The sequence below is a fragment of the Doryrhamphus excisus genome, chromosome 4 (assembly GCF_030265055.1).
Source record: "Doryrhamphus excisus isolate RoL2022-K1 chromosome 4, RoL_Dexc_1.0, whole genome shotgun sequence".
Taxonomy (NCBI): Eukaryota; Metazoa; Chordata; class Actinopteri; order Syngnathiformes; family Syngnathidae; genus Doryrhamphus; species Doryrhamphus excisus.
Genome location: NC_080469.1, coordinates 25645260 through 25671642, shown reverse-complemented (window position 1 = coordinate 25671642; position 26383 = coordinate 25645260). Strand labels below are relative to the sequence as shown.

General features: G+C 43.6%; 3 protein-coding genes and 1 long non-coding RNA gene across 12 annotated transcripts in view; 2 read left to right on the top strand and 2 right to left on the bottom strand.

Annotated features, from left to right (window-relative positions):
- Positions 1-335: 335 nt before the first annotated feature.
- On the top strand, positions 336-16181 carry ascc2 (activating signal cointegrator 1 complex subunit 2). Of its 4 annotated transcripts, XR_009129574.1 has the most exons (23): positions 345-481; positions 917-1025; positions 1082-1240; positions 3343-3516; positions 3595-3724; positions 3800-3867; positions 3957-4070; positions 6435-6547; positions 6627-6701; positions 6799-6903; positions 8913-8981; positions 9126-9200; positions 9278-9470; positions 9551-9747; positions 9841-9960; positions 10029-10250; positions 10314-10413; positions 10478-10569; positions 10756-10910; positions 12353-12417; positions 12570-13756; positions 15196-15273; positions 15880-16181. XR_009129574.1 is itself a non-coding variant. In XM_058070205.1 (19 exons), the coding sequence occupies exons 2-19, from the start codon at positions 942-944 to the stop codon at positions 10925-10927; spliced, it is 2262 nt and encodes a 753-aa protein (XP_057926188.1). In that variant the 5' UTR covers positions 336-479; positions 922-941; the 3' UTR covers positions 10928-10990. The 4 variants fall into 4 exon arrangements, 3 of the variants coding, with proteins under 3 accessions (XP_057926188.1, XP_057926186.1, XP_057926189.1); XM_058070205.1 differs by lacking the exons at positions 12353-12417; positions 12570-13756; positions 15196-15273; positions 15880-16181 and having other exon boundaries at positions 336-479; positions 922-1025; positions 10756-10990; XM_058070203.1 differs by lacking the exons at positions 12353-12417; positions 12570-13756; positions 15196-15273; positions 15880-16181 and having other exon boundaries at positions 10756-10990.
- Positions 10963-13985, bottom strand: rnf215 (ring finger protein 215). Of its 5 annotated transcripts, none has more exons than XM_058070226.1 (9): positions 13516-13955; positions 13300-13446; positions 13130-13210; positions 12562-12647; positions 12338-12392; positions 12164-12268; positions 11971-12087; positions 11777-11902; positions 10963-11433 (listed from the first exon to the last, which is right to left on the bottom strand). In XM_058070226.1, exons 1-9 carry the CDS (start codon positions 13729-13731, stop codon positions 11314-11316), a joined length of 1053 nt encoding a protein of 350 aa, XP_057926209.1. In that variant the 5' UTR covers positions 13732-13955; the 3' UTR covers positions 10963-11313. The 5 variants fall into 5 exon arrangements, with proteins under 5 accessions (XP_057926209.1, XP_057926210.1, XP_057926208.1 ...); XM_058070227.1 differs by having other exon boundaries at positions 13139-13210; positions 13516-13946; XM_058070225.1 differs by having other exon boundaries at positions 11777-11887; positions 12164-12392; positions 13516-13985.
- The window catches only part of LOC131127881 (uncharacterized), a 97196-nt gene continuing 85017 nt past the window's right edge, over positions 14205-26383 (bottom strand). Inside the window, exons 39-52 of the mRNA XM_058070188.1 lie at positions 24813-24872; positions 24707-24733; positions 24529-24552; positions 24358-24384; positions 22663-22751; positions 21512-21649; positions 21301-21424; positions 19556-19600; positions 19404-19475; positions 17305-17452; positions 17172-17228; positions 16171-16254; positions 15941-16100; positions 14205-15013 (exon numbers count right to left, since the gene is read on the bottom strand). Coding sequence (XP_057926171.1) covers positions 14731-15013; positions 15941-16100; positions 16171-16254; positions 17172-17228; positions 17305-17452; positions 19404-19475; positions 19556-19600; positions 21301-21424; positions 21512-21649; positions 22663-22751; positions 24358-24384; positions 24529-24552; positions 24707-24733; positions 24813-24872 — 1338 coding nt within the window. The 3' untranslated portion in view covers positions 14205-14730. The remainder of the gene's footprint in view (positions 15014-15940; positions 16101-16170; positions 16255-17171; positions 17229-17304; positions 17453-19403; positions 19476-19555; positions 19601-21300; positions 21425-21511; positions 21650-22662; positions 22752-24357; positions 24385-24528; positions 24553-24706; positions 24734-24812; positions 24873-26383) is intronic.
- LOC131127910 (uncharacterized) lies at positions 16193-21489 on the top strand. Of its 2 annotated transcripts, XR_009129578.1 has the most exons (4): positions 16196-16339; positions 16981-17068; positions 17143-17255; positions 19562-21489. It is a non-coding gene; the product is annotated as an uncharacterized LOC131127910 (long non-coding RNA). The 2 variants fall into 2 exon arrangements; XR_009129577.1 differs by lacking the exon at positions 16981-17068 and having other exon boundaries at positions 16193-16339; positions 17139-17255.

Sequence of the window (26383 nt, the reverse complement as noted above, 5' to 3'; positions counted from 1 at the left end):
AATTTTATTTCATAATTTTACAAATTCAGCATTTAAAAAAATGTAACAATTAAACTTTATGCTACAAAAATGACATTATTTTGTTCCTCATAATATTTTTATTTATTTTAATTGTGACATTATTTTAGTAAAATTACGATTTCTTTCCCCATTAAATTACATCTCTAAATATTTTGACTTTATTCTTTTACTTTGATTTCCATATTCATATTTAAATAAAAAGATTTTTTCTGACAGACCACACCAACAATGCAGTAAGTACAAGAAGCAGTGCCCCTGGCGTCCTCTAGGAGGCGGTAAACATACAAGAGTGGCTGTGTTGCACCTCGCTCGGCGTCAAGGCTACTTTACTGCGCATGCGTGCTATTTCCCCAGCCAGGGACGCCGGACATAGTTTATAAAAACAGAGCAGTACAAGAAGTGCTGATACTTTCACCATGGTGGTTACTTCCGAGAGGAGCGGACACTGAACATAGGAGGTGGGTGGATTTGTTGTCTCATCTAAATTTCCACATAAAAGCGAAGTTTACGGCGTGTTAGCCTAGCCGCGTTATGCTAAAGCTAGCGGCGCAACACCGGGTATGATTGACGCGATGTCAGCAATGGCCTTTTTCACCTGTTAGCTTAGCTTAGCTTAGCTGCACGAACCTTCTTTGCCAATATGTCATTATTGATATTTATAAACTACGTAGCTGTGGTAAAGAATGTTGGTATCTCTACTGATGGTAAAGTAACTCAGTAAACACGCCGTAACTTTAGTAGTTTGAGGTCCCTGAATGCAACACCTCCACAGCATGGCCTTATTTACTATTTCCATGACGTCAGACAGCAGCCCAAGTGCTTTATGATTAAATGAGTTAAGTTTATCTTTATTTATTATACTTATTTATTTAGTTTATCTTGTGCTGTGATTGGTCGGAGACTTTTGAAGGGGAGGAGCCATGGCCTGCTCTCCGGTGCCTCTGGATGAGCAGCAGGTGACCGAATGTGACGAGCTGGGAAAGGAGCGTTCCCTGGCTGCACTGGTAGGTCAGCAGATCCCTGGTTAGGAGCCTGGATGACACCCTCTCATCCTCCGTAGCACCCGGACAGGAAGCAGGAGCGACTCTTTGTGCCTTACAAGACGCTGTCAGACGGCGGCTCTCCTGCTGAGGTGGAGGAGTTCTTGGAACGCGCCAAGTTCATCTTGGAGGACCTGGAGTGGCTGCTCGCTCTGCCGCACGACAAATTCTGGTGTCAGGTGAGCCGCCCTCGATGTGCTTGATGTGAAGTAACGCCCTCTATACTCCTAATGCCTAATATAGTAGACATATTAAGAGAAAAGAAGACATAAAACCCCTGTTTACAACCTTCTAAATATGTTTTTTTAACATTAGAGCCCTCTAGATGTGAAATAACACCCCTATAGTCGCATTTGTACTTCTGTTACCCAATATAGTAGCTATTAAAAGAGAAAATAAGACACAGAAAACCTGTTTATGACCTTCTAAATACAGTTTTCAACATTATTAGAGCCCTCTAGATGTGAAGTAACACCCCTATAGCCACTCCTAATGCCTAATATAGTAGACATAGTAAGAGAAAAGAAGACATAGAAACCCTGTTTACAACCTTCTAAATATGTTTTTTCAACATTAGAGCCCTCTAGACGTGAAATAACACCCCTATAGCCACCTTTATACACCTAATGCCTAATATAGTAGACATATTAAGAGAAAAGAAGATATAGAAACCCTGTTTACAACCTTCTAAATATGTTTTTTTAACATTAGAGCCCTCTAGACGTGAAATAACACCCCTATAGTCACCTTTATACACCTAATGCCTAATATAATAGACATATTAAGAGAAAAGAAGACATAGAAACCCCGTTTACAACCTTCTAAATATGTTTTTTTAACATTAGAGCCCTCTAGATGTGAAATAACACCCCTATAGTCACATTTGTACTTCTGTTACCCAATATAGTAGCTATTAAAAGAGAAAATAAGACACAGAAAACCTGTTTATGACCTTCTAAATACAATTTTCAACATTATTAGAGCCCTCTAGATGTGATGTAACACCCCTATAGCCACCTTTATACACCTAATGCCTACTATAGTAGACATATTAAGAGAAAAGAAGACATAGAAAACCTGTTTATGACCTTCTAAATACAGTTTTCAACATTATTAGAGCCCTCTAGATGTGATGTAACACCCCTATAGTCACCTTTATACACCTAATGCCTAATATAGTAGACATATCAGGAGAAAAGAAGATATAGAAACCTACAACCTTCTAAATATGTTTTTTTTAACATTAGAGCCCTCTAGATGTGAAATAACACCCCTATAGTTGCATTTGTACTTCTGTTACCCAATATAGTAGCTATTAAAAGAGAAAATAAGACACAGAAAACCTGTTTATGACCTTCTAAATACAGTTTTCAACATTATTAGAGCCCTCTAGACGTGATGTAACACCCCTATAGCCACCTTTATACACCTAATGACTAATATAGTAGACATATTAAGAGAAAAGAAGACATAGAAACCCCGTTTACAACCTTCTAAATATGTTTTTTAACATTAGAGCCCTCTAGATGTGAAATAACACCCCTATAGTCACATTTGTACTTCTGTTACCCAATATAGTAGCTATTAAAAGAGAAAATAAGACACAGAAAACCTGTTTATGACCTTCTAAATACAATTTTCAACATTATTAGAGCCCTCTAGATGTGATGTAACACCCCTATAGCCACCTTTATACACCTAATGCCTAATATAATAGACATATTAAGATAAAAGAAGACATAGAAACCCTGTTTACAACCTTCTAAATATGCTTTTTTGACATTAGAGCCCTCTAGATGTGAAATAACACCCCTATAGTCACATTTGTACTTCTTTTACCCAATATAGTAGCTATTAAAAGAGAAAATAAGACACAGAAAAACTGTTTATGACCTTCTAAATACAGTTTTCAACATTATTAGAGCCCTCTAGATGTGAAATAACACCCCTATAGTCACATTATGCCTTCAGCAGGCATAATAAGAGAATATAAGACAAATAATTCCTGTTTATGACCTTTTTTAAATATATATTTTTTTTACATTAGAGCCCTCTAGACATGATATAGCACCCCTATAGCTACAATTACACTCCTAATCCATTCCTAATTCCTTTTTTACTTCCTGGTTCTGTACAGTACTTCCTGTGGTGGCTACGTAACATGACCGACACCTCGTGACCGGTGTGGAATGTCATTGAATGCATCATTTGAATGGCGTACATTTGCGTTTTACCCCATTGAGTCATTTATCTGTCGTTGATCTTCCTGCCGGTCCACCAGGTGCTGTTTGACGAGTCCCTGCAGAAATGTTTAGACTCGTACCTCCATTATGCTCCTCGCGGGCTGGACCCGGCCGCCCCGCCCTCGTCCCCGGCGGCGGCTGAAACGCAGCGCTCGGTCCACAGGGCCGTCTTCTTGACCTTCCTCAGGATGGCCACTCACAAGGAGTCAAAGGTGGGGGGTCAATAACAGTAGCTGCATTCCTACTCATGGCCAGCAGAGGCCAGCATTGCTAACGTTCTCTTCCTGCAGGAGAACTTCATCACGCCTGCTGTGTTTGGAGAAATCATCTATGAGAACTTCCTCTTTGACATTCCCAAAGTGATGGATCTGTGTGCGCTCTTTGGGAAGGGCAACAGTCCGCTGCTGCACAAGATGATAGGTTGGTGTCTGATGAAAGCACCGGTGGTTTTAGTATGTTCGAGTCCGTGTCGTGACTCGGTCTCCTCCCTGGCAGAGAACATCTTCACGCAGCAGCCATCTTACTACACAGACTTGGACGACACGGTACCGACCGTCTTGGAGGTGAGATGCGGGAGAGTGAAGCACGCAGACGTTGTTGATTGCGGCGGGGAAGGCGACAAAACGTCATGCGCTCTCTGTCGTCCAATCAGGTGTTTGACACCATCACGGAGAAGTGTGGCCTGCCGTGCGACGGCGCCGCCGCCGCCGCGCCCGTGAAGCTCGACGCGCACAAGCAGCCGACTGCGGTCAGCATGAGTCAGCAGGTCAGAATAATTACCCAAAATAGTGGACATATGAAGAGGTAATAAGACATAAGCGCTGTTTACGACCTTGTGAATATGTTTTTAGCATTATTAGAGACCTCTGGACATGAGATAGCACCCCTATAGTCACCTTTACACTCCTATTACCCATTATAGTAGACATAATAAAAGGGAATAAGACAAAAGCGCTGTTTACGACCTTGCAAATATGTTTCTAACATTATTAGAGACTTCTGGGAGTGAGATAGCACCCCTATAGTTACATTTACACTCCTATTACCCATTATAGTAGACATTATAAAAGGGAATAAGACAAAAGCGCTGTTTATGACCTTCTAGATTTGTTTCTAACATTATTAGAGACCTCTGGACGCGAGATAGCACCCCTATAGTCACCTTTACACTCCTATTACCATTATAGTAGACATTAAAAGAGGTAATAAGTCATAAGTGCTGTTTACGACCTTGCGAATATGTTTCTAACATGTTTAGAGACCTCTGGACACCAGATAGCACCCCTATAGTCACCTTTACACTCCTATAACCCATTATAGTAGACATTATAAGAGGTCATAAGACAAAAGAGCTGTTTACAACATTGTGAATATGTTTTTAGCATTATTAGAGACCTCTGGACATGAGATAGCACCCCTATAGTCACATTTACACTCCTATTACCCATTATAGTAGACATTATAAGAGGGAATAAGACAAAAGCGCAGTTTATGACCTTCTAGATTTGTTTCTAACATTATTAGAGACCTCGGGACACGAGATAGCACCCCTATAGTCACCTTTATACTCCTATTACCCATTATAGTAGACATTATAAGAGGGAATAAGACAAAAGCGCTGTTTACGACATTGTGAATATGTTTTTAGCATTATTAGAGACCTCTGGACATGAGATAGCACCCCTATAGTCGCATTTATACTCCTATTACCCATTATAGTAGACATTATAAGAGGGCATAAGACAAAAGAGCTGTTTACAACATTGTGAATATGTTTTTAGCATTATTAGAGACCTCTGGACATGAGATAGCACCCCTATAGTCACCTTTACACTCCTATTACCCATTATAGTAGACATAATAAAAGGGAATAAGACAAAAGCGCTGTTTACGACCTTGCAAATATGTTTCTAACATTATTAGAGACTTCTGGGAGTGAGATAGCACCCCTATAGTTACATTTACACTCCTATTACCCATTATAGTAGACATTATAAAAGGGAATAAGACAAAAGCGCTGTTTATGACCTTCTAGATTTGTTTCTAACATTATTAGAGACCTCTGGACGCGAGATAGCACCCCTATAGTCACCTTTACACTCCTATTACCATTATAGTAGACATTAAAAGAGGTAATAAGTCATAAGTGCTGTTTACGACCTTGCGAATATGTTTCTAACATTTTTAGAGACCTCTGGACACCAGATAGCACCCCTATAGTCACCTTTACACTCCTATAACCCATTATAGTAGACATTATAAGAGGTCATAAGACAAAAGAGCTGTTTACAACATTGTGAATATGTTTTTAGCATTATTAGAGACCTCTGGACATGAGATAGCACCCCTATAGTCACATTTACACTCCTATTACCCATTATAGTAGACATTATAAGAGGGAATAAGACAAAAGCGCAGTTTATGACCTTCTAGATTTGTTTCTAACATTATTAGAGACCTCGGGACACGAGATAGCACCCCTATAGTCACCTTTATACTCCTATTACCCATTATAGTAGACATTATAAGAGGGAATAAGACAAAAGCGCTGTTTACGACATTGTGAATATGTTTTTAGCATTATTAGAGACCTCTGGACATGAGATAGCACCCCTATAGTCGCATTTATACTCCTATTACCCATTATAGTAGACATTATAAGAGGGCATAAGACAAAAGAGCTGTTTACAACATTGTGAATATGTTTTTAGCATTATTAGAGACCTCTGGACACGAGATAGCACCCCTATAGTTACCTTTACACTCCTATTACCCATTATAGTAGACATTATAAGAGGGAATAAGACAAAAGCGCAGTTTATGACCTTCTAGATTTGTTTCTAACATTACTAGAGACCTCTGGACGTGAGATAGCACCCCTATAGTCACCTTTACAGTCCTATTACCAATTATAGTAGACATAATAAAAGGGAATAAGACAAAAGCGCTATTTACGACATTGTGAATATGTTTTTAGCATTATTAGAGACCTCTGGACATGATATAGCACCCCTATAGTCTCATTTACACTCCTATGACCCATTATAGTAGACATTATAAGGTTTGTTTATTATTCTAAGATATTTGTTTCCCAGTATTTCCATATTTCTTCCGTCTTCTGTCCCTTTAGGACTTTGTGGACATTGTTCTCTACCTGTGTGACTCCAGCAGCACCTTGCACGCCTTCCTGAGCGTCTTCCCCGCCGCCTGCGCCACCTTCCAATCCCGCAGCTTCCTCTGCAGGTAGCCCGGCGTCACTGCACGCCCCTCCCCCTTAAACCCCGCCCTCAATTTCAATGCGTGACTTTCCCCGCCGCTGCAGGCTGACCTCCTTTTACGAGACCGTCGTGCCCGACCTGGAGAAGGCCACGAAGAAGAGGAAGTTTGAGGATGAAAGGTAACTTGGAATCAGAGGCGCCTGATTGGCCGCCTGGGGGCCAATCAATGAATGAATAGGAATGAATAGGAATGAATAGGAACGAGGTGTCCTCCAGGCTCCAGGAGGACGTGTGGAGGAGGCTGTCTCATTCCTGCCGGAAGATGCTGGAGACGGCTCACCTGCTGCTGCATCACACCTGCCTGCAGCCCATCCTGGAAGGGTGAGCCCACCTCACACACACCCGCACCCACCCATGGTTGAATACTACTATTTCAGAAAATACATGATGAAGATGTGTACTGGTCACTGGTCACTAGGTGTCAGTAATGTTATGACTATGGTGATGTTATTTAATGCCTTGAGGTCTCTAATGTTAAATGTTATCTTTTATATATATTTATGTCTATTATATTGGGTAATAGGAGTGTAAAACTGACTATAGGGGTGTTATTTCATGTCCAGAGGGCTCTAATGTTAAAATGTTATCTTGTATTTACTTTTATGTCTACTATATTGGGTAATAGGAGTGTAAAACTGACTATAGGGGTGTTATTTCATGTCCAGAGGGCTCTAATAATATTAAAACACGTATTTAGAACGGTATAAACAAGTTTTCTATGTCTTTTTTTTCTTTTATATATTTTTATGAATATTATATTGGGTAATAGGAGTGTAAAGGAGACTATAGGGGTGTTATTTCATGTCCAGAGGGCTCTAATAATATTAAAACCTGTATTTAGAACGGTATAAACAAGTTTTCTATGTCTTTTTTTTACTTTTATATATTTATATGTATATTATATTGGGTAATAGGAGTGTAAAGGAGACTATAGGGGTGTTATTTCATGTCTAGAGGGCTCTAATAATGTAAAGTTCAATTTAGAAGCTTGTAATCAAGTTTTCTATGTCATATTGACTCTTATGTCTATTCTATTGGGTAATAGGAGTGTGAAACTGACTATAGGGGTGTTATTTCATGTCCAGAGGGCTCTAATACTATTAAAACACGTATTTAGAATGGTATAAACAAGTTTTTTTGTCTTTTTTTTCTTTTATATATTTTTATGAATATTACATTGGGTAATAGGAGTGGGAAGGTGAATATAGGGGTGTTATTTCATGGCTGGAAGGCTCTAATAATATTAAAACCCGTATTTAGAATGCTACAAACAGGTTTTCTATGTCTTTTTTTTCTTTTGTATATTTTTATGTCTACTATATTGGGTAAGAGGAGTGTGAAGGTGACTATAGGGGTGTTATTTCATGTCTAGAGGGCTCTAATAATGTAAAGTTCAATTTAGCAGCTTGTAATCAAGTTTTCTATGTCTTGTTTTCTCTTGTGTCTTATTCTAGTGGGTAATAGGAGTGTGAAGGTGACTATAGGGGTGTTATTTCATGGCTGGAAGGCTCTAATCATAGTAAAACCCGTATTTACAACGTTATGAACAAGTTTTCTATGTATTTTATGTATGTTTATGTCTATTATATTGGGTAATAGGAGTGTAAAACTGACTATAGGGGTGTTATTTCATGTCCAGAGGGCTCTAAAGTTCAATTTAACAGCTTGTAATCAAGTTTTCTATGTCTTGTTTTCTCTGGTGTCTATTCTGTTGGGTAATAGCAGTGTGAAGGTGACTATAGGGGTGTTATTTCATGTCTAGAGGGCTCTAATAATATTGAAACCTGTATTTAGAACGAGTTATCCATGTTTTGCTTTCTCTTATGTGTATTATATTGTGTAATAAGAGCCTAATAGGAGTGTGAAGTGACTATAGGGGTGTTATTTCATGTCTGGAAGGCTCTAAAGTTCAATTCAGAAGCTTGTAATCAAGTTGTCTATGTCATATTTACTCTTATGTCTATTCTATTGGGTAATAGGAGTGTGAAGGTGACTATAGGGGTGTTATTTCATGTCTTGAAGGCTCTAATAATATTAAAACCTGTATTTAGAACGTTATAACCAAGTTTTCTATGTCTTTTATATATGTTTATGTCTACTATATTGGGTAATAGGAGTGTGATGGTGACTATAGGGGTGTTATTTCATGTCTGGAAGGCTCTAAAGTTCAATTTAGAAGCTTGTAATCAAGTTTTCTATGTCGTATTTACTCTTATGTCTATTCTATTGGGTAATAGGAGTGTGAAGGTGACTATAGGGATGTTATTTCATGTCCGGAAGGCTCTAATAATATGTATTGAGAACGCTGTTTTCCATGTCTCGTTTTCCAGGGCAGGAAACACAGCAGCGTTTGCGGAGGAGCTGCTCCAACACTTCACCTCCTTCCTGTCAGAGAAAAGGTGAGAGGCTGAAACGAATGAAAAGTCAAAGAACTCATGTCTACAGTCATCTCGCAACGACCTTGGCGAGCCACCGGTCGCTGGCGATGGCCGCCATTGGACGTGCATTTTTATTGTCCTCGTTGAAACGTTTTGTCCCGGCAGGTTCCTGTCGGACTATGATGAGCTCTTTCCCATCGCGGACGACATCAGCCTCCTCCAGCAAGCGCTTCCCATCTTGTATCCTTGCCTGGTTCCGTGTCGTGGCGAGTCGTGGCGCTGCGTTAGAACGACCTTGACCCCCATCTTCACCTCAGAGACGAGACCAGGACGTCCTACCTGCTGCAGGGCGTCCAGAGCGCCTGGGACAGCGTGGGCCGGCGCAGACCGCAGCCCGCCGCTTCCTCGTCGCAGCCCGCCAATCAGGCAGCAGCGGGCGGGGCGGAAGGTGGAAGAGAGAGCCCCGTGGGTGCGGAGGCCATGTTGGACGTCCCGCCTAAAGGAAGCAACGTGAGTCTTTCGCCGTTTAGTCACATGACTGCTCCGAAGATGACGAGTGTGTGTTTTGTTTTTTTTTTCCCGGTTTCCAGGGATCCGTGTGCACGGTGAGCGAGGCGGAGCTGGAGTCGCTGCTGTCGTGTATCCGGGACCTGCTGCCCGACCTCGGCGAAGGCTTCCTGTTGGCGTGTCTGCAAGAGTATGGCTACGATTCCGAGCTGGTCATCAACAACATCCTGGAGGACCGACTGGCGCCCGGCCTGGACCAACTGGACCGAGCCATGCCCAGGTGCTCTTCATGGCGCCTCGTTTATTGGGGGCTGGGGTGCCCGTGTCGTGTGGCGTGGGAACGGTCCCGTTATGATGGGTTTTGTTCCGTCAGGCCGGTGAAGGAGGAGCTCCCCGGCGTCCTGAGCAGCAGGTCCAACGTGTTTGACGACGACGAGTTCGACGTCTTCCGCAGGGATCGTGTGGACATGTCCCGCGTCCGCAAGGGCAGGAAGTGAGTGAGCGAGCGCTCGTTTCTGTGACGCCGTCCCTCCTAAAGGCGACCGTGTGACGCTCCCGCAGGAAAGACGAGGACGCTCGTGAGCTTCTCGACGACAAGCGACACGTCTCGGAGCAGCGAGCTCGTTACCACGCCTACCAGACCGTTGTGGACGAGGTGGACGAGGTGGTCGCGCAGGCGGGCGACTACGCCCTGGACGATTACGACGACGAGTACGACGACACGTACGACATGAACCAAGTGGGAGCCAACGACCTGGACGGAGACAGCCTGCTCAACAGGAGGTACAGCCAAGATGGCCGCCTGGTAACGCCACGTCTGACTGATGCGCCGCCGTTTCCCTGCAGACCCTTTACTGTCCCACGAGTCCTGCAACGGGGGGCCAGAGCTGAGGGCGGCGGAGACGAGGAGCAGCAGGACGAGGACGACGAGGACGACACCCTGCAGGTTGGAGTCCGACGCTGACAAAGCGGCTAGAAATGGCGCTAAAAAGGTTGTGATGTTCCTCCAGAGCAACGTGAACCGAGACCAGTTTGTTCAAGACCCGGCGCTGCTGAGGGAGCGAGCCGAGGCCAGACGGGCCGCCATGCAGCAGAGGAAAGGGTAAACGCCGTCACATCTTTGGCCACTAGAGGGCAGCAGAGACAATATGGGGCCGCCTAGGGAGGCTAACGTCATGGGTTAGCCCCCGGGCAGCAGGTTGGGCTTCCTCGCCATCGGGTCTGTCAAACCACAAAGCATAAAAGCGAGTCGAACCCGTTGCTAACCTCCTCTTCTGCCCCCCCCCAGCGTCCACCCGGAGCGGGCCAGTCAGGTGACGGGACGCCCCAAAGGCCAAGGACAGACTCTGGAGACATTCCTGGACAGACGCAAGAAGGAGGCCAACAAGGGCCGCGGCGCCAACCACAACCGCCGCAACATGGCCGACCGCAAGAGGAACAAAGGTATGATCCCCTCCTGACGCGCCGCCGAGGACCGCCATGACGGCGTTTGAGCCACGCTTTAAAAGACGTTTATTACGTGTGAAACAAATCAGCTCGGCGGCGACATCGCCGCGACCGCTGGCGAGCTTATTGCATGTGCACGGGAGCGTGCACGTGACGTCAAACAGTCTGCTCAGTGAGCACCAAGCGTGTCTTTCGTACCGACGCCACGCGCCAACGTTTCCAATAAATACTTAAAAAAAAATAACACCCATGTTGACATCATTTGGACCGGAACTCCCCGCTGAGGTTGTCATGGTTGCTCCCACAATCCTTCGCCGCGGCGTGGCACGGATGTCTTCAAACAAAAACCGTTTGCTGTCCCTCTGGACGGAAGACGAGTGCGAAGCATCTGGCGCGGTGGTCACATGACCAGCTCGGCGAGGATGCTGCGCTTGCACAGCGGGCAGGTGTGACGCAGCAGCAGCCACGGGTCCACGCAGTCCCGGTGGTACTCGTGTCGGCACGGCAACACGCGGAGACACTGCGCACACACACACACACACACGCAGGCCTGTCAATTAACAAAGTTAATTGCTACAAATTATCATTGATAATCAATACTGTTGACAATGTTTGAGACCAATGTTTTCATTCATTGTCAATGAGGTGTAATGGACATTTTGAGCCACTAGATGGTGCTCAAGTCTAGTGTGCTGTATCCCTGTGTGAGACATTAGCTTGACACAAACGTTGTGTGATGCAATGTAGCCTGCAACACCATCCGTGTCAGTTTTCCCATCGCTTTTCCCAGTTGAGGTTTTTCCCAGTTGTGTATTCCTACACATGCACATCACTCGGGAGAACTCGGAAAAGTGTCAGCTGACCTGGTTGTTGTTGAACGCCTCCAAACACACGGCGCAGGTGTCCGTCTCGCACCAGCGTTTGGGGCGACGGTACGTTTTGGTCTTCAGAGACAGCATTGTCTTCAGGACTTCCTGTTTAGGAAGCAACTGAAAGACGGGATGTGGTTTTTTTTGGGGGGGGGGCGGGCAGACACCAAAATGTGCAAAGTTCTAACCTCCGAGTTGTCGTTGAGCTGCCGGTCCTGGTACTGCCATCGGGCCTGAACGATGACCCCCGTGCTGAGGATGAGCGCCACCAGCAGGACGGTGTCCCAAAGCTGCTGAAGATACTTCTGAGGACATAAAAAAAAAGGACATTATGCACCGCACCGCACCGCCGGACCAAAGATGATCCCGCCGCGCTCGTACCTGCACCTGGGAGTTGGTCTCCCCCGTGCAGATGACGCCCTGCCACTCGCCGTAGCGACCCCCTCTGGAGCGGCCGCAGCTGGACCACAGCGTGAGCGTGGCGCCCTGTCCCCGGCACACGTACACACGGCCGGTCACATGACCACTCTGAGTGTCGCTAACGGCAACACTCACCAAGTTGTCGTGCAGGACGGTGGTGAACGTGATCTTGGCGGTGGCCTGCAGACCCCTGAAGAACATCACCATGCAAATTTGTGAGTCTTCTTTTGTCCATTTTAGTTAATCAGTTAATTATCAGTTAATCAGTTCTAGATGCCATATTGTTCCTGAGAAGCACAGAGTTGTTGGTATCAGTTTGGGTATAAAAAAAATATATATATATTGTGCATCTCTCGTACCTGAGCAGAGCTCCAATGAGCCTGGTGACATTTTCAGACGTCTGGATCACAATGACGGGCTTGGACAAAACCTGAGACAGATCCATCTGTAAGACACACAAAACACAAGTCTGTGTTTGAGAGGTAAGTGGCAGGTAATGGCGGCTGGTCAACAGACGAGGAAACGTAGTACCGGGACTGACCAGCGAGAGGCAGTAGTGAGTCACGCCCAGCCTGACAGACAAGAAAATACCACGAAGAACTCGGCTAGCCGTTAGCTTAACCTTCGAACGCGTCTCATTTTTTAGCATGTAAGCGGCTAAACAGAAGACATTCCGGTAAATTTATGATGTATTGTAGCTTAGTATCCGCTACATGTATCACTTTATATGTTAAAGCACTATTTTGTTCCATGTTTTGTTTGCGTTTGTTTCAATCGACCTTCTTCCTGGTTATATTCTCGCGCTCTAACCTTTTGACCAATTGGAGACGAGAATGGTGGAAGTGACGCATTTAAGTACGCTCGGAATTGTTTTTGCTTCACACTGACACGGAAAGTGACTGCGTTTCAACATTGTTTAATACACACTTTGGTTACCTCTCTGACCGTCTTTTGGTTGAGGGCCAAGATGATGAGAGCAGACGCTCCGAGGACCAACGCTCGCTTCATCTGCACAACACAAACGTACCGTACTTGACTTTTACTGAACAGAAGGCGGTAAGTGACGTGGACAAAATGGCAGAAAGTTCTTCGCTTACTCTGCTGACCACCGCCTCAGCGAAGGACTCCTGCCTCCCTGTGGACACGTGACTGTCATCCACCGGCAGCACGCCGATCCAAAGTTCCGCCTCCTTGCTGACGTCACCATCCGCACCTGTGCTCACCCCAGGCTCCTCCCCCTGAATCTGCAGGCAATGGCAAAGCTGTAAGAACGCTCACGGCGGTGAATAGTAATAATGGCGTGCTCCCTGTACCAGGACCAGTTCGCCCTCCAGGTGCTCCGGTTCCTCGTCCCGGCCCTCGGCGCTGGCGGCCACCACCTCTCCGCGAAGCAGAGCTCCGCTTAGACGCTGCTCCGCCGGGTACACTTCCACCACCGCGACCTGCTCCGCCGCGGCTGCGGCCATCAGAAGCCCCGCCGGCAACAGCAGCAGGACGAGCGGGGACGCGCGGCGACGAGCTTCGGCCATGGTCCAGCGGCCTCACATCGGCGAGGTAATGCGGCTTTTAGGCGTTTTGGTCGGTGGCGGCCATCGTTGGGAACGAGCTGCTCAAGCTAACGCTGCTAGCCGAAAGAATGTAAACAACCAAGGGCGCTTCCGGCCCACACCGGAAGCTACGCAGGGGCGATTATCTTGAGTGGAACTGATTTATAACTCGTGTCTCGAATTCGGTACGTTTCGTCTATCAAAATGGGCGCTGTTTAACTTTTAAAACCACTTAGTTAAGCTAAGTGCTTTGTTTAGCGATTGTCTCTGAACAAGAGCGCTCTGTCCTGTACTTCCGGTTTCGTCTTCGGGCGACTCGTTCAACTCAAAAAGTCAATGTTGCGTATCAAACAATTGTAAAAATAAAAAATACCCGTCTCTATAATTATTAAATTATTATTATTAATTATTATTATGATTTTACTAAAAGAATGAGACCACACACACGCTACCTTCCATCATAAATATTTTATGTACAAAATATCGTAACACGCTTAGATTCAAGATGAGTGGTAGTACTTCCCAGACATTGGTCACATGACACACATGAAAAGCTTACATTTCTGCTCTGTACAAAGTCGACTTCCATGCTCCGCGTTTTAGGCTTTTAATTGGACTTTCTTTTGGTACAAAGTTCCAGTTTACGTGTGGTGTGAACGCTCGGTAAATTCCCACCAAAAGACGCTTTCAGTGGAATATTTTGGCAAAGAGGGCAGACTCTTGGTGTCTTGGCACATTGTATACTCTGTGTGTGGCGACCGATCAAAGGTTGAAGGTTTCCATGCACGTGAAGGCCATGAAAATGCGGAAAAAAGGACGCTTTCAGACCCAAAAGGTAGCTTTTTTTATGGTATTAGTTTGGTAATGCTGCCCCCTTCTGGTTGGGAGCTTAAAAAGTAACAAACAGGGATTTTTAGACACCGTGATGGAAATGGCGCCCTGTGGGGACCTCACACGGAAGTACTCGGAGCCTCCACCCCCTCATCTTCCCTCCTCGGCGGGCCTGGTCTCGGACTTGGTCCTGACGAACTCCTTGGCCACCTCGTCGGCGGGCCGCTGGGAGAGGATGCGAACGATGGTGGTGCCCGTTTCGTCCGTGTCCACGCGCGGCCCCAGCGGGCACCAGCACACGCAGCTCTTGCGGTCGGCCACGTCGCGTAGCTGCAGCACGGCCACGCCCACCACGCGGTCCGCCCGCCCAAAGCAGTAGTCCTTTACCGCCGCATGCAGCTCGTAGCAGTCGGGGGAATCCTTGCCCAGGACGCTATTAGGACCATATCAGGAATTTTGTTTCTCATTTTAGGACTTTAAAATACATATTTTGAAAATTATTATTTGCTACTAAAATGACAATTTCTCCTCATAATCCCACTTTAATCTTGTCATAATATTATTGACCAAATTTTCAAAAAATGACAACTAAATTTGTTGTGTATTTCTTCACAGGCCAAAGTCAGTTCCAAGTGTAATACTTGAATTGACCACCAGAGGGCGCCATAGCAGAAAGAGCAGCATTTGGTTCAGGTACTACTTTAGACTTTTACCCATCATGAAACAGAACACAGTCTATAGCATGCTTCACTACCATTGGTGGCTGTTATATGGGCGCTATGTCTACCTCTGGTGGTCAACTCAAGTATTACACTTAACTGAATTTGGCCTCTGGTGAGCCATGTCATACTTATAGGTCACTAGAAATATTACAGCTTAAAAATAGTTTTCATATTCCAACTTTATGCTACTAAAATGTAATTTTTTTTCCCCATCATATTATCAATTTATTCTTGAAAAATTATAATTTGTTTTCTACTTCTTTTTCTACCCTAATTTTCCTAAAATTGTTTTCTTATATTCCAAATAAAAAAAATCCTGATAATATTCAAAGTTTAATGTTGTAAAATTGCTACTTTTTTCTGTTAATATTTATTGTTTTTATTACAATATTCAGACTTTAAAAATATATTTTATATATATAGATTTTATATTTTATATATATTATTTTTTTTATATTTTATAGTAATATTTCTGTGCTTCTAATATGAGATTATTTTTTTTGTTAGTTATTTTTTATTGAACTATTTCGGCCTCTTGTCAATTTTCTCCCCCCATTTTTGTCCATTTTTTCCACAGCCCAGAAGTAAATAAAAGGCTCCAGTTTGACCCCGGAACAGACCAAGATGCAGAAACTCACAACTGGAAGGTCTCGTTGAACTTGGCGCTCCAGCAGTTGTTTTTGGACTTGGTGGTGAAGCGGCGCTTCTTGTCCGCCAGGGAGGGGCCCACCATGGACAGCTCCACGAACGGCCGGAACATCCCCGACGTCTGCCACTTCATGTCGTTGACGGCGATGACTGGAGGGACGGGACATTGTCAGCACGGGGCTGCCGCCCTTCCGAAAGGCGTTTTGGGGTCCCAGCTCACCTCTCACGTTGACTTTGCGCTCCTTGGCCAGCACGGTCTCCACCTGCAGCACCACTTCCCCGATTGGCCGCTCCACGCCGCAACCTGCCACACATCAGCACCTCATTACGACAGCGCCCCCTGCAGGGCGGCCATACAAACATCCTGCATTCCAGCCCGACTAAATCAGGTATGTGAAATATTTCATATTATCATTGCTCCTTTTAAAAATGACTTATTCATGAAATTATACTTCATATTTTCTTTATTTAAAACCGAGTAATTAAAAAAAATTAAATCACGTTTGAAATATGATTTTCTTACACAACAGATATTATGTATCAAGACATACAGATACATAAAATATATACATTAATATCATATTGTGCAAATGACAAATGCTAAAATAATTCTAAATCTTATTACTGTTTTCTATAAATTCTTTCATTTCCAAAATAAATATTTTATATTTTATAGATAATAAAACATAATTACTATGGTTTGATTCAATACAGAATAATAAAAATAAATATTTGTATTTAAAATGAAAATTTCCGGAAATGAAAGAGTTGTGCATATTTTTGGTTTATTGATTTGTCTTGAATATATTAAATTTCAAATAAAATAATGCAATTTTGTAACATAACTTCCTGTGTAAAAATAGCTTTTGGTGCCATTATGCAAAATATGTATTTAAAAAAATAACTACATAATTACATGTATAATACAAATATAAAAATCTATTTTTTGAAATGATGTATTATGCTAAATTATTTCATGTTTTTATTTGTATAACTAAGTTTTGAAATAGCATTTTTTCTTGTCGCCAAGAAGAGTGAAAATAAAGGCTGAAAGGGCAAAAGTGCGCCCTCTGCTGTACGGCCAGGGAATGACAGCCAGATGGGAAGCGGCCAATCACGTAAAGCGATGTAAAGATGTTGTTACGTTACCGGTAAAAAAGTGTTAGCATTAATATTCCTTTATGTCAGACAGGTGTGGAGGGGGCGTGGCCAAAGTCTCACCTCTGTCAGGCGGCGTCTTCTCATTGGCTGTGATCCTGACCCCCATGCCGCCGTGGACTGGTTGGCCAGGAGAGGGAAGACACGGTGAGTGAGGGGGTGGGGGCGGGGGGTTCTATGGGGGGGCGTGTCTGACCTTGGGAGCGCTGCGTGGTGACGAAGGTCCTGACGAGGGCGTCGGTGGTCTGCGAGTAGAGCGAGAGGGCGTAGCGCAGCGACGCCAGCTCGGGACTTTTCTCCACGAAGGCTTTCTTCAGGCCGTTTCCTCCCGCGTGGAAATATTGCTGCACGCAACCACACGCCCTCGTGCTGGTTAGCGCCATGTATGTTATCATACTTATTGGCTATCCTAGATATGGTAGTTATTATGGTGGTTATTATGGTATTATTTATTCTTATTTGTTATGGTAGTTATTTGATATGGTAGTTATTTGTTATGGTAGTTATGTAGTTAAATGGTAGTTATGGTAGTTATTTGCAATGGTAGTTATGTAGTTTAATGGTAGTTTTGGTAGTTGTATTGGTAGTTTTGGTAGTTGATTTGGTAGTTTTTGGTAGTTGTTTTGGTAGTTTTGGTAGTTATGGTAGTTATATGGTAGTTTTTGGTAGTTATGGTAGTTGATTTGGTAGTTTTTGGTAGTTTTGGTAGTTATATGGTAGTTATGGTAGTTGATTTGGTAGTTTTTGGTAGTTATGGTAGTTGTTTTGGTAGTTGATTTGGTAGTTTTTGGTAGTTGTTTTGGTAGTTTCGGTAGTTGATTTGGTAGTTTATGGTAGTTGATTTGGTAGTTTTTGGTAGTTATATGGTAGTTTCGGTAGTTGATTTGGTAGTTATATGGTAGTTATGGTAGTTGATTTGGTAGTTTTTGGTAGTTATATGGTAGTTTCGGTAGTTGATTTGGTAGTTTATGGTAGTTGTTTTGGTAGTTATATAGTAGTTTTGGTAGTTATATGGTTGTTTTGGTAGTTATATGGTAGTTTCGGTAGTTTTTGGTTGTTTTGGTAGTTGATTTGGTAGTTATATGGTAGTTTTGGTAGTTATATGGTAGTTTCGGTAGTTGATTTGGTAGTTATATGGTAGTTTCGGTAGTTGATTTGGTAGTTTTTGGTAGTTATGGTAGTTTTTGGTAGTTTTGGTAGTTTTTGGTAGTTTAGGTAGTTGATTTGGTAGTTTATGGTAGTTATATGGTAGTTTCGGTAGTTGATTTGGTAGTTTATGGTAGTTGTTTTGGTAGTTATATGGTAGTTTCGGTAGTTTTTGGTTGTTTTGGTAGTTGATTTGGTAGTTATATGGTAGTTTTGGTAGTTTATTTGGTAGTTTATGGTAGTTTTGGTAGTTTTTGGTAGTTTAGGTAGTTGTGGTAGTTGATTTGGTAGTTTTTGGTAGTTATATGGTAGTTTCAGTAGTTGATTTGGTAGTTTATGGTAGTTGTTTTGGTAGTTAATAGTAGTTTTGGTAGTTATATGGTAGTTTCGGTAGTTTTTGGTTGTTTTGGTAGTTGATTTGGTAGTTATATGGTAGTTTTGGTAGTTATATGGTAGTTTCGGTAGTTGATGTGGTAGTTTTTGGTAGTTGATTTGGTAGTTTTGGTAGTTTTTGGTAGTTTAGGTAGTTGATTTGGTAGTTTGTGGTAGTTGTGGTAGTTGATTTGGTAGTTTTTGGTAGTTATATGGTAGTTTCAGTAGTTGATTTGGTAGTTTATGGTAGTTGTTTTGGTAGTTAATAGTAGTTTTGGTAGTTATATGGTAGTTTCGGTAGTTTTTGGTTGTTTTGGTAGTTGATTTGGTAGTTATATGGTAGTTTTGGTAGTTTATTTGGTAGTTTATGGTAGTTTTGGTAGTTATATGGTAGTTTCGGTAGTTGATTTGGTAGTTATATGGTAGTTTCGGTAGTTGATTAGGTAGTTTTTGGTAGTTGATTTGGTAGTTTATGGTAGTTATGGTAGTTGATTTGGTAGTTTTTGGTAGTTATATGGTAGTTTCGGTAGTTGATTTGGTAGTTTATGGTAGTTGTTTTGGTAGTTATATGGTAGTTTTGGTAGTTATATGGTTGTTTTGGTAGTTGATTTGGTAGTTATATGGTAGTTATGGTAGTTGATTTGGTAGTTTTTGGTAGTTTTGGTAGTTGTTTTGGTAGTTATATGGTAGTTGATTTGGTAGTTTTTGGTAGTTACGGTAGTTACAAGTATGAGAGTATTAGCCATCAATGTAGTGCATGTCTGTGACCACGCCTACCTTGATGGTCTCCAGGCTGGCGTCTACAATCACGCACTGTTTGGGGGTCAGCGTTTTGGCCTCGCCTCCACCCTGAGGGAGGGAAGCACACTGGGGTCAGAGGTCGCAGGCTCATCTCTAATGGTGCGGCGGTTTGGGTGTTTGTGTCTCACCTTCAGGTTGGATAGACCTTTGGCGGCTGTCAGCAGCTGAGCACCCTGCGTGGACACCACATAGACATAGAATGCATAGATGGACACGACATAGACATAGAACGCATAGATGAACACGACATAGACATAGAACGCATAGATGGACACGACATAGACCGCATAGATGGACACGACATAGAACGCATAGATGGACACGACGTAGACATAGAACGCATAGATGGACACGACATAGACATAGAACGCATAGATGGACACGACGTAGACATAGAATGCATAGATGGACACCACGTAGACATAGAGCGTATAGATGGACACGACAGACATAGAACGCATAGATGGACACGACATAGACATAGAATGCATAGATGGACACGACGCAGACACGACGCAGACATAGAATGCATAGAACGCATAGATGGACACGACGCAGACATAGAACGCATAGATGGCCACGACATAGAACGCATAGAAGGCCACGACATAGAACGCATAGATGGACACGACATAGACCGCATAGATGGACATGACAGACATAGAACGCATAGATGGACACCACATAGACATAGAACGCATAGATGGACACGACGTAGACATAGAACGCATAGATGGACACGACGTAGACATAGAATGCATAGATGGACACCACGTAGACATAGAGCGTATAGATGGACATGACAGACATAGAACGCATAGATGGACACGACATAGACATAGAACGCATAGATGGACACGACATAGACCGCATAGATGGACACCACATAGACATAGAATGCATAGATGGACACCACATAGACATAGAACGCATAGATGGACACCACATAGACATAGAACGCATAGATGGACACGACATAGACATAGAACGCATAGATGGACACGACGTAGACATAGAATGCATAGATGGACACGACATAGACATAGAATGCATAGATGGACACCACGTAGACATAGAGCGTATAGATGGACACGACAGACATAGAACGCATAGATGGACACGACATAGACATAGAATGCATAGATGGACACGACGCAGACACGACGCAGACATAGAATGCATAGAACGCATAGATGGACACGACGCAGACATAGAACGCATAGATGGCCACGACATAGAACGCATAGAAGGCCACGACATAGACCGCATAGATGGACACGACATAGACCGCATACATGGACACGACATAGACATAGAACGCATAGATGGACACCACATAGACATAGAACGCATAGATGGACACGACGTAGACATAGAATGCATAGATGGACACGACATAGACATAGAGCGTATAGATGGACACCACGTAGACATAGAGCGTATAGATGGACATGACAGACATAGAACGCATAGATGGCCACGACATAGAACGCATAGAAGGCCACGACATAGACCGCATAGATGGACACGACATAGACCGCATAGATGGACATGACAGACATAGAATGCATAGATGGACACCACGTAGACATAGAGCGTATAGATGGACATGACAGACATAGAACGCATAGATGGACACGACATAGACATAGAATGCATAGATGGACATGACAGACATAGAATGCATAGATGGACATGACAGACATAGAATGCATAGATGGACATGACAGACATAGAATGCATAGATGGACACCACATAGACATAGAATGCATAGATGGACATGACAGACATAGAATGTATAGACGACCATGACATAGGACGCATAGATGGACATGACCTAGAAGTGTAGAGCATTGGCGTGCTGGGCGTTACCAGACTGTCGTTGCTGCGTGGTAACACGATGCTCCTCTCCAGGCTCCCCAGGACCATCTTCCATAAGTCCTTCAGGATCCTCTTCAGCACAGACTTCTCACACACGTCGGCAAACACGCTCAGGCTGCACACACACACACACACACACACACAATCAATACCAAGTGAAAGGCCAGCAGGGGGAGGGGGGGATGGATGGAGGGGGACCTACTTCCCGTCCAGGAACTCCATGAGGGGCCTCAGCATGACGTCGGCGTCCCCCTCGGCCGTGTTGGGGTCGGGGGGTCCTTTCATCAGGTACAGGATGTCGGCCATGTGACGCATGCAGGCGCTGATGCGCGTCTGGAAGCTGAGACCATCGGGCAAGCATCAGTAGGACCACCACCGCTTCTACTCCAGTATTACTATTAGTATTACTATTAGTATTACTATTAGAATTACTATTAGTATTAGTATTCAATAGAGTGGACTGTACGTATGCTACCTCACATAGAGTAATATACCTTCCAGTCATCAATACAAATGTTATGTAATGTATATTCCATGCATACATTATTAAAATACAATGACATTTATAATATGAAATATTTGTATATATGACATTCATAAAGATATTGAATCCAATTAAATCATGTAATGTATTCATATAATAGACATCATTTTTTCCAAAAGTTGGGATATTTTTTAAATTAATAAATTCAATATTTAATAAGCATTCGCTTACATTATAATTTTTTTTTTATATTTTAATACCTGACTAAAAATGTCATATTTGATGTGAAAAAAGGCAAATACATTTTTTTTTTAAACTTTAACTTAATTATTTTTATAGAAATATTTTTAAGATATTTTAAAATAATTAAAATTAATTAATAATTAATGAATTAATTATTTTCCAAATGGTTGAATGTATTTAATTTAATCAAAATGATATCATTTTATACATAACTTTTATATAATATATAAAGAAAAATATATACATAAAACATCGGCTGCACGGTGACGAGTGGTTAGCACGCAGGCCTCACAGCTAGGAGACCCAAGTTCGATTCCACCCTCATGTGGAGTTTGCATGTTAAGCGGTAGAAAATGAATGAATGAATAAAACATTAAATATTGTAAAATATTGTATGTATTATAAAAAATATGTATAATAAATATAAATGTATTATAAAAAATACAAAACTATGCATATATTTTTAAAAGGGGAATATATTATTTTTTTATCAGAAAATAAAGAAAGTTCTTATTTATTATTTTCATACTTTATATCCTAAAATATTGTAAATATGTTTCCACGCAAGACACCCCCCCATGTGTAACCCACAAGGCATGCTGGGAAGTATTGTTTTGAGTGTCTACCTCTTGGCAAAGACGCCGCTGAAGTTGTCCAAGATGGCGTTCAGCTTCACCTGCAGCTCGTTCAGGATGTCGGCGGCCTCCGTGTCCAACTGCAACACACACACACACACAAGGTGAAGAAGGTGTTGAGGTTCTGGGATGCACGAGTGCCGCTGGGCACTGGGGAGCGACGGTTCACTTCTGGGGAAAATTAATTCCAACAAGTACTGCGATATTCCAAAGATTCGCTCCATTTATGGCGGTAGTGCCACGGTCTTGGGATGCACGAGTGCCGCCGGGCACTGGGGAGCCACGGTTCACTTTTGGGGAAAATTAATTCCAACAAGTACTGCGATATTCCGAAGATTCGCTCCCTTGATGGCGGTAGTGCCACGGTCTTGGGATGCACGAGTGCCGCCGGGCACTGGGGAGCGACGGTTCACTTTTGGGGAAAATGAATTCCAACAAGTACTGCGATATTCCAAAGATTCGCTCCATTTATGGCGGTAGTGCCACGGTCTTGGGATGCACGAGTGCCGCCGGGCACTGGGGAGCCATGGTTCACTTTAGGGGAAAATGAATTCCAACAAGTACTGTGATATTCCAAAGATTTGCTCCATTTATGGCGGTAGTGCCACGGTCTTGGGATGCACGAGTGCCGCCGGGCACTGGGGAGCGACGGTTCACTTTTGGGGAAAATGAATTCCAACAAGTACTGCGATATTCCGAAGATTCGCTCCCTTGACGGCGGTAGTGCCACGGTCTTGGGATGCACGAGTGCCGCTGGGCACTGGGGAGCGACGGTTCACTTCTGGGGAAAATGAATTCCAACAAGTACTGCGATATTCCAAAGATTCGCTCCATTTATGGCGGTAGTGCCACGGTCTTGGGATGCACGAGTGCCGCCGGGCACTGGGGAGCGACGGTTCACTTTTGGGGAAAATGAATTCCAACAAGTACTGCGATATTCCAAAGATTCGCTCCATTTATGGCGGTAGTGCCACGGTCTTGGGATGCACGAGTGCCGCCGGGCACTGGGGAGCCATGGTTCACTTTAGGGGAAAATGAATTCCAACAAGTACTGTGATATTCCAAAGATTTGCTCCATTTATGGCGGTAGTGCCACGGTCTTGGGATGCACGAGTGCCGCTGGGCATTGGGGAGCCACGGTTCACTTTTGGGGAAAATGAATTCCAACAAGTACTGCGATATTCCGAAGATTCGCTCCCTTGACGGCGGTAGTGTCACGGTCTTGGGATGCACGAGTGCCGCCGGGCATTGGGGAGCCACGGTTCACTTTTGGGGAAAATGAATTCCAACAAGTACTGCGATATTCCAAAGATTCGCTCCATTTATGGCGGTAGTGCCACGGTCTTGGGATGCACGAGTGCCGCTGGGCACTGGGGAGCCACGGTTCACTTTTGGGGAAAATGAATTCCAACAAGTACTGTGATATTCCAAAGATTCGCTCCCTTGACGGCGGTAGTGTCACGGTCTTGGGATGCACGAGTGCTACCGGAACCAGGGAGTTAGCGTGGCAGTACATGTTGGAATTAATCCTCCCATCAACTAATTGCAGCTCACCTGTGCCGGCAGCACTCGTGCATGCTTTCCACCATAATGCCCGCGTGTTGACTATTCCAAGCTGTACGCTGACTACTCTAAAGTACATCCGAGTGTACTTTGGAAGTAAGTACACACCAAAGTGACACAAACCTTCTTGGCAGCGACCGGAGCTTCAGTCTTCAAGGAAGATGGAAAGAACAGAGAAGAAAAATAAAACATTGAAAGATGAGATTAAGGAGCAAGGCGGCCATGTTTGGACGCTAAAGTGTAAATCACGTGGGTGAACGAGGAGCTCCGCCTGGCTCCCTCCTCAGCACCAACCTGTTTGCCGCCGAGGTCCACCACCTTGGCGCAAAGACAGGAGAGCAAACGTTTCAGACGCAACCTTCACTAGAACCTTCTACAACCAAAGAGGAGGACGAGGAGAAGGAGGAGGAGGAGAAGGAGAAGTACTACTAACGTACGTAGCAACCACACACACACACACCATGAAACCAACCTGCTTCTCCTCGTCTTTCTTCTCAGCCTGGAAGAACAACAACACACCTTCATTTCCCTGCATGCTCTATGCGTACTGATACTGTATACGTATAATACACACATACACAGTATACTGTACATACAGTATGTACTGTGGAACACACCTTTTCCTTCTCTGACCTCAGCTGTACAAACACAAAAACACACGAATGACATGTCAGTGTGGACGTTACAGCAAATATTAGTCCATATTATTCCATATTCTAATATGGAAAATACAAATAAGAAAACGAGAAAAGTATCACTATTATTACTATTACATTTTATAGTAATAATAATGAATATTTTTTACATATCCTTATTGGTCTTTATGTAAACAAAAAGAACAGGAAATGAGAAGAAGAAAAGGAGGAAGCACAAAAAAAAGAATACAAATATGGAAATGTAAAACAATAATTATGAAATAATAATGAAGGTACCTGAGAACATTAAAAACATATTTTTGTGTCTGGCCTCACCTTTTCCTCGTCTATCATAAACACACAACAACACAAATTACACACCAACAACACCACACGTTCTCATCTACAGCACTCATGGACACTAAGTACACTAAGTACACGCTCACTAAGTACACACTGACTAAGTACACACTCATGGACACCAAGTACACACTCATGAAGTACACATTCATAGACACCAAGTACACACTCATGGATACTAAGCACACTCACTAAGTACACACTCATGGGCACCAAGTACACGCTCACTAAGTACATACTCATGGATACTAAGCACACGCTCACCAAGTACACGCTCACTAAGTACACACTCATGGACACCAAGTATACACTCACCAAGCACACACCCGTGGACACCAAGTACACACTCACTAAGTACACACTCACGGACACCAAGTACACACTCACTAAGTACCAAGCACACACTCACTAAGCACACACTAATGGACACCAAGCAAACACACACTCATGGACACCAAGTACACACTCACTAAGTACACACTCATTGATACTAAGCACACTCTCACCAAGTACACGCTCACTAAGTACACACTCATGGACACCAAGTACACGCTCACTAAGTACACACTCATGGATACCAAGTATACACTCACCAAGCACACACCCATGGACACCAAGTACACACTCACGGACACCAAGTACACACTCACTAAGTACCAAGCACACACTCACTAAGCACACACTAATGGACACCAAGCAAACACACACTCATGGACACCAAGTACACGCTCACTAAGTACACACTCATGGACACCAAGTACACGCTCACTAAGTACACACTCATGGACACCAAGTACACACTCACCAAGCACACACCCACCAAGCACACACCCGTGGACACCAAGTACACACTCACTAAGTATGCACTCATGGACACCAAGTACACACTCACTAAGTACCAAGCACACACTCACTAAGTACACACTAATGGACACCAAGCACACACACACACTCATGGACACCAAATACACACTCACTAAGTACACACTCATGGACACCAAGTACACACTCACTACACGGCCAGGGACACTAAGTATACACTCATGGACACCAAGTACACACTCACTAAGTACACACTCATGGACACCAAGTACACACTCACTAAGTACACACTCATGGACACCAAGTACACACTCACCAAGCACACACCCACC

Bases quoted from the DNA above. Each gene is read 5' to 3' on its own strand.
- rnf215 (XM_058070223.1), bottom strand. From the start codon at position 13,731: ATGGCCGAAGCTCGTCGCCGCGCGTCCCCGCTCGTCCTGCTGCTGTTG. The intron at 13,447-13,515 runs GTACAGGGAGCA...CATTGCCTGCAG, and splicing joins TGGAGGGCGAACTGGTCCTG to ATTCAGGGGGAGGAGCCTGG. The intron at 12,648-13,129 runs GTGTGTATTAAA...TGTGTCTTACAG, and splicing joins CGGTCAGAGAGGTAACCAAA to ATGGATCTGTCTCAGGTTTT.
- ascc2 (XM_058070205.1), top strand. From the start codon at position 942: ATGGCCTGCTCTCCGGTGCCTCTGGATGAGCAGCAGGTGACCGAATGT. The intron at 3,725-3,799 runs GTTGGTGTCTGA...CCTCCCTGGCAG, and splicing joins GCTGCTGCACAAGATGATAG to AGAACATCTTCACGCAGCAG. The intron at 10,251-10,313 runs GTACAGCCAAGA...GTTTCCCTGCAG, and splicing joins GACAGCCTGCTCAACAGGAG to ACCCTTTACTGTCCCACGAG.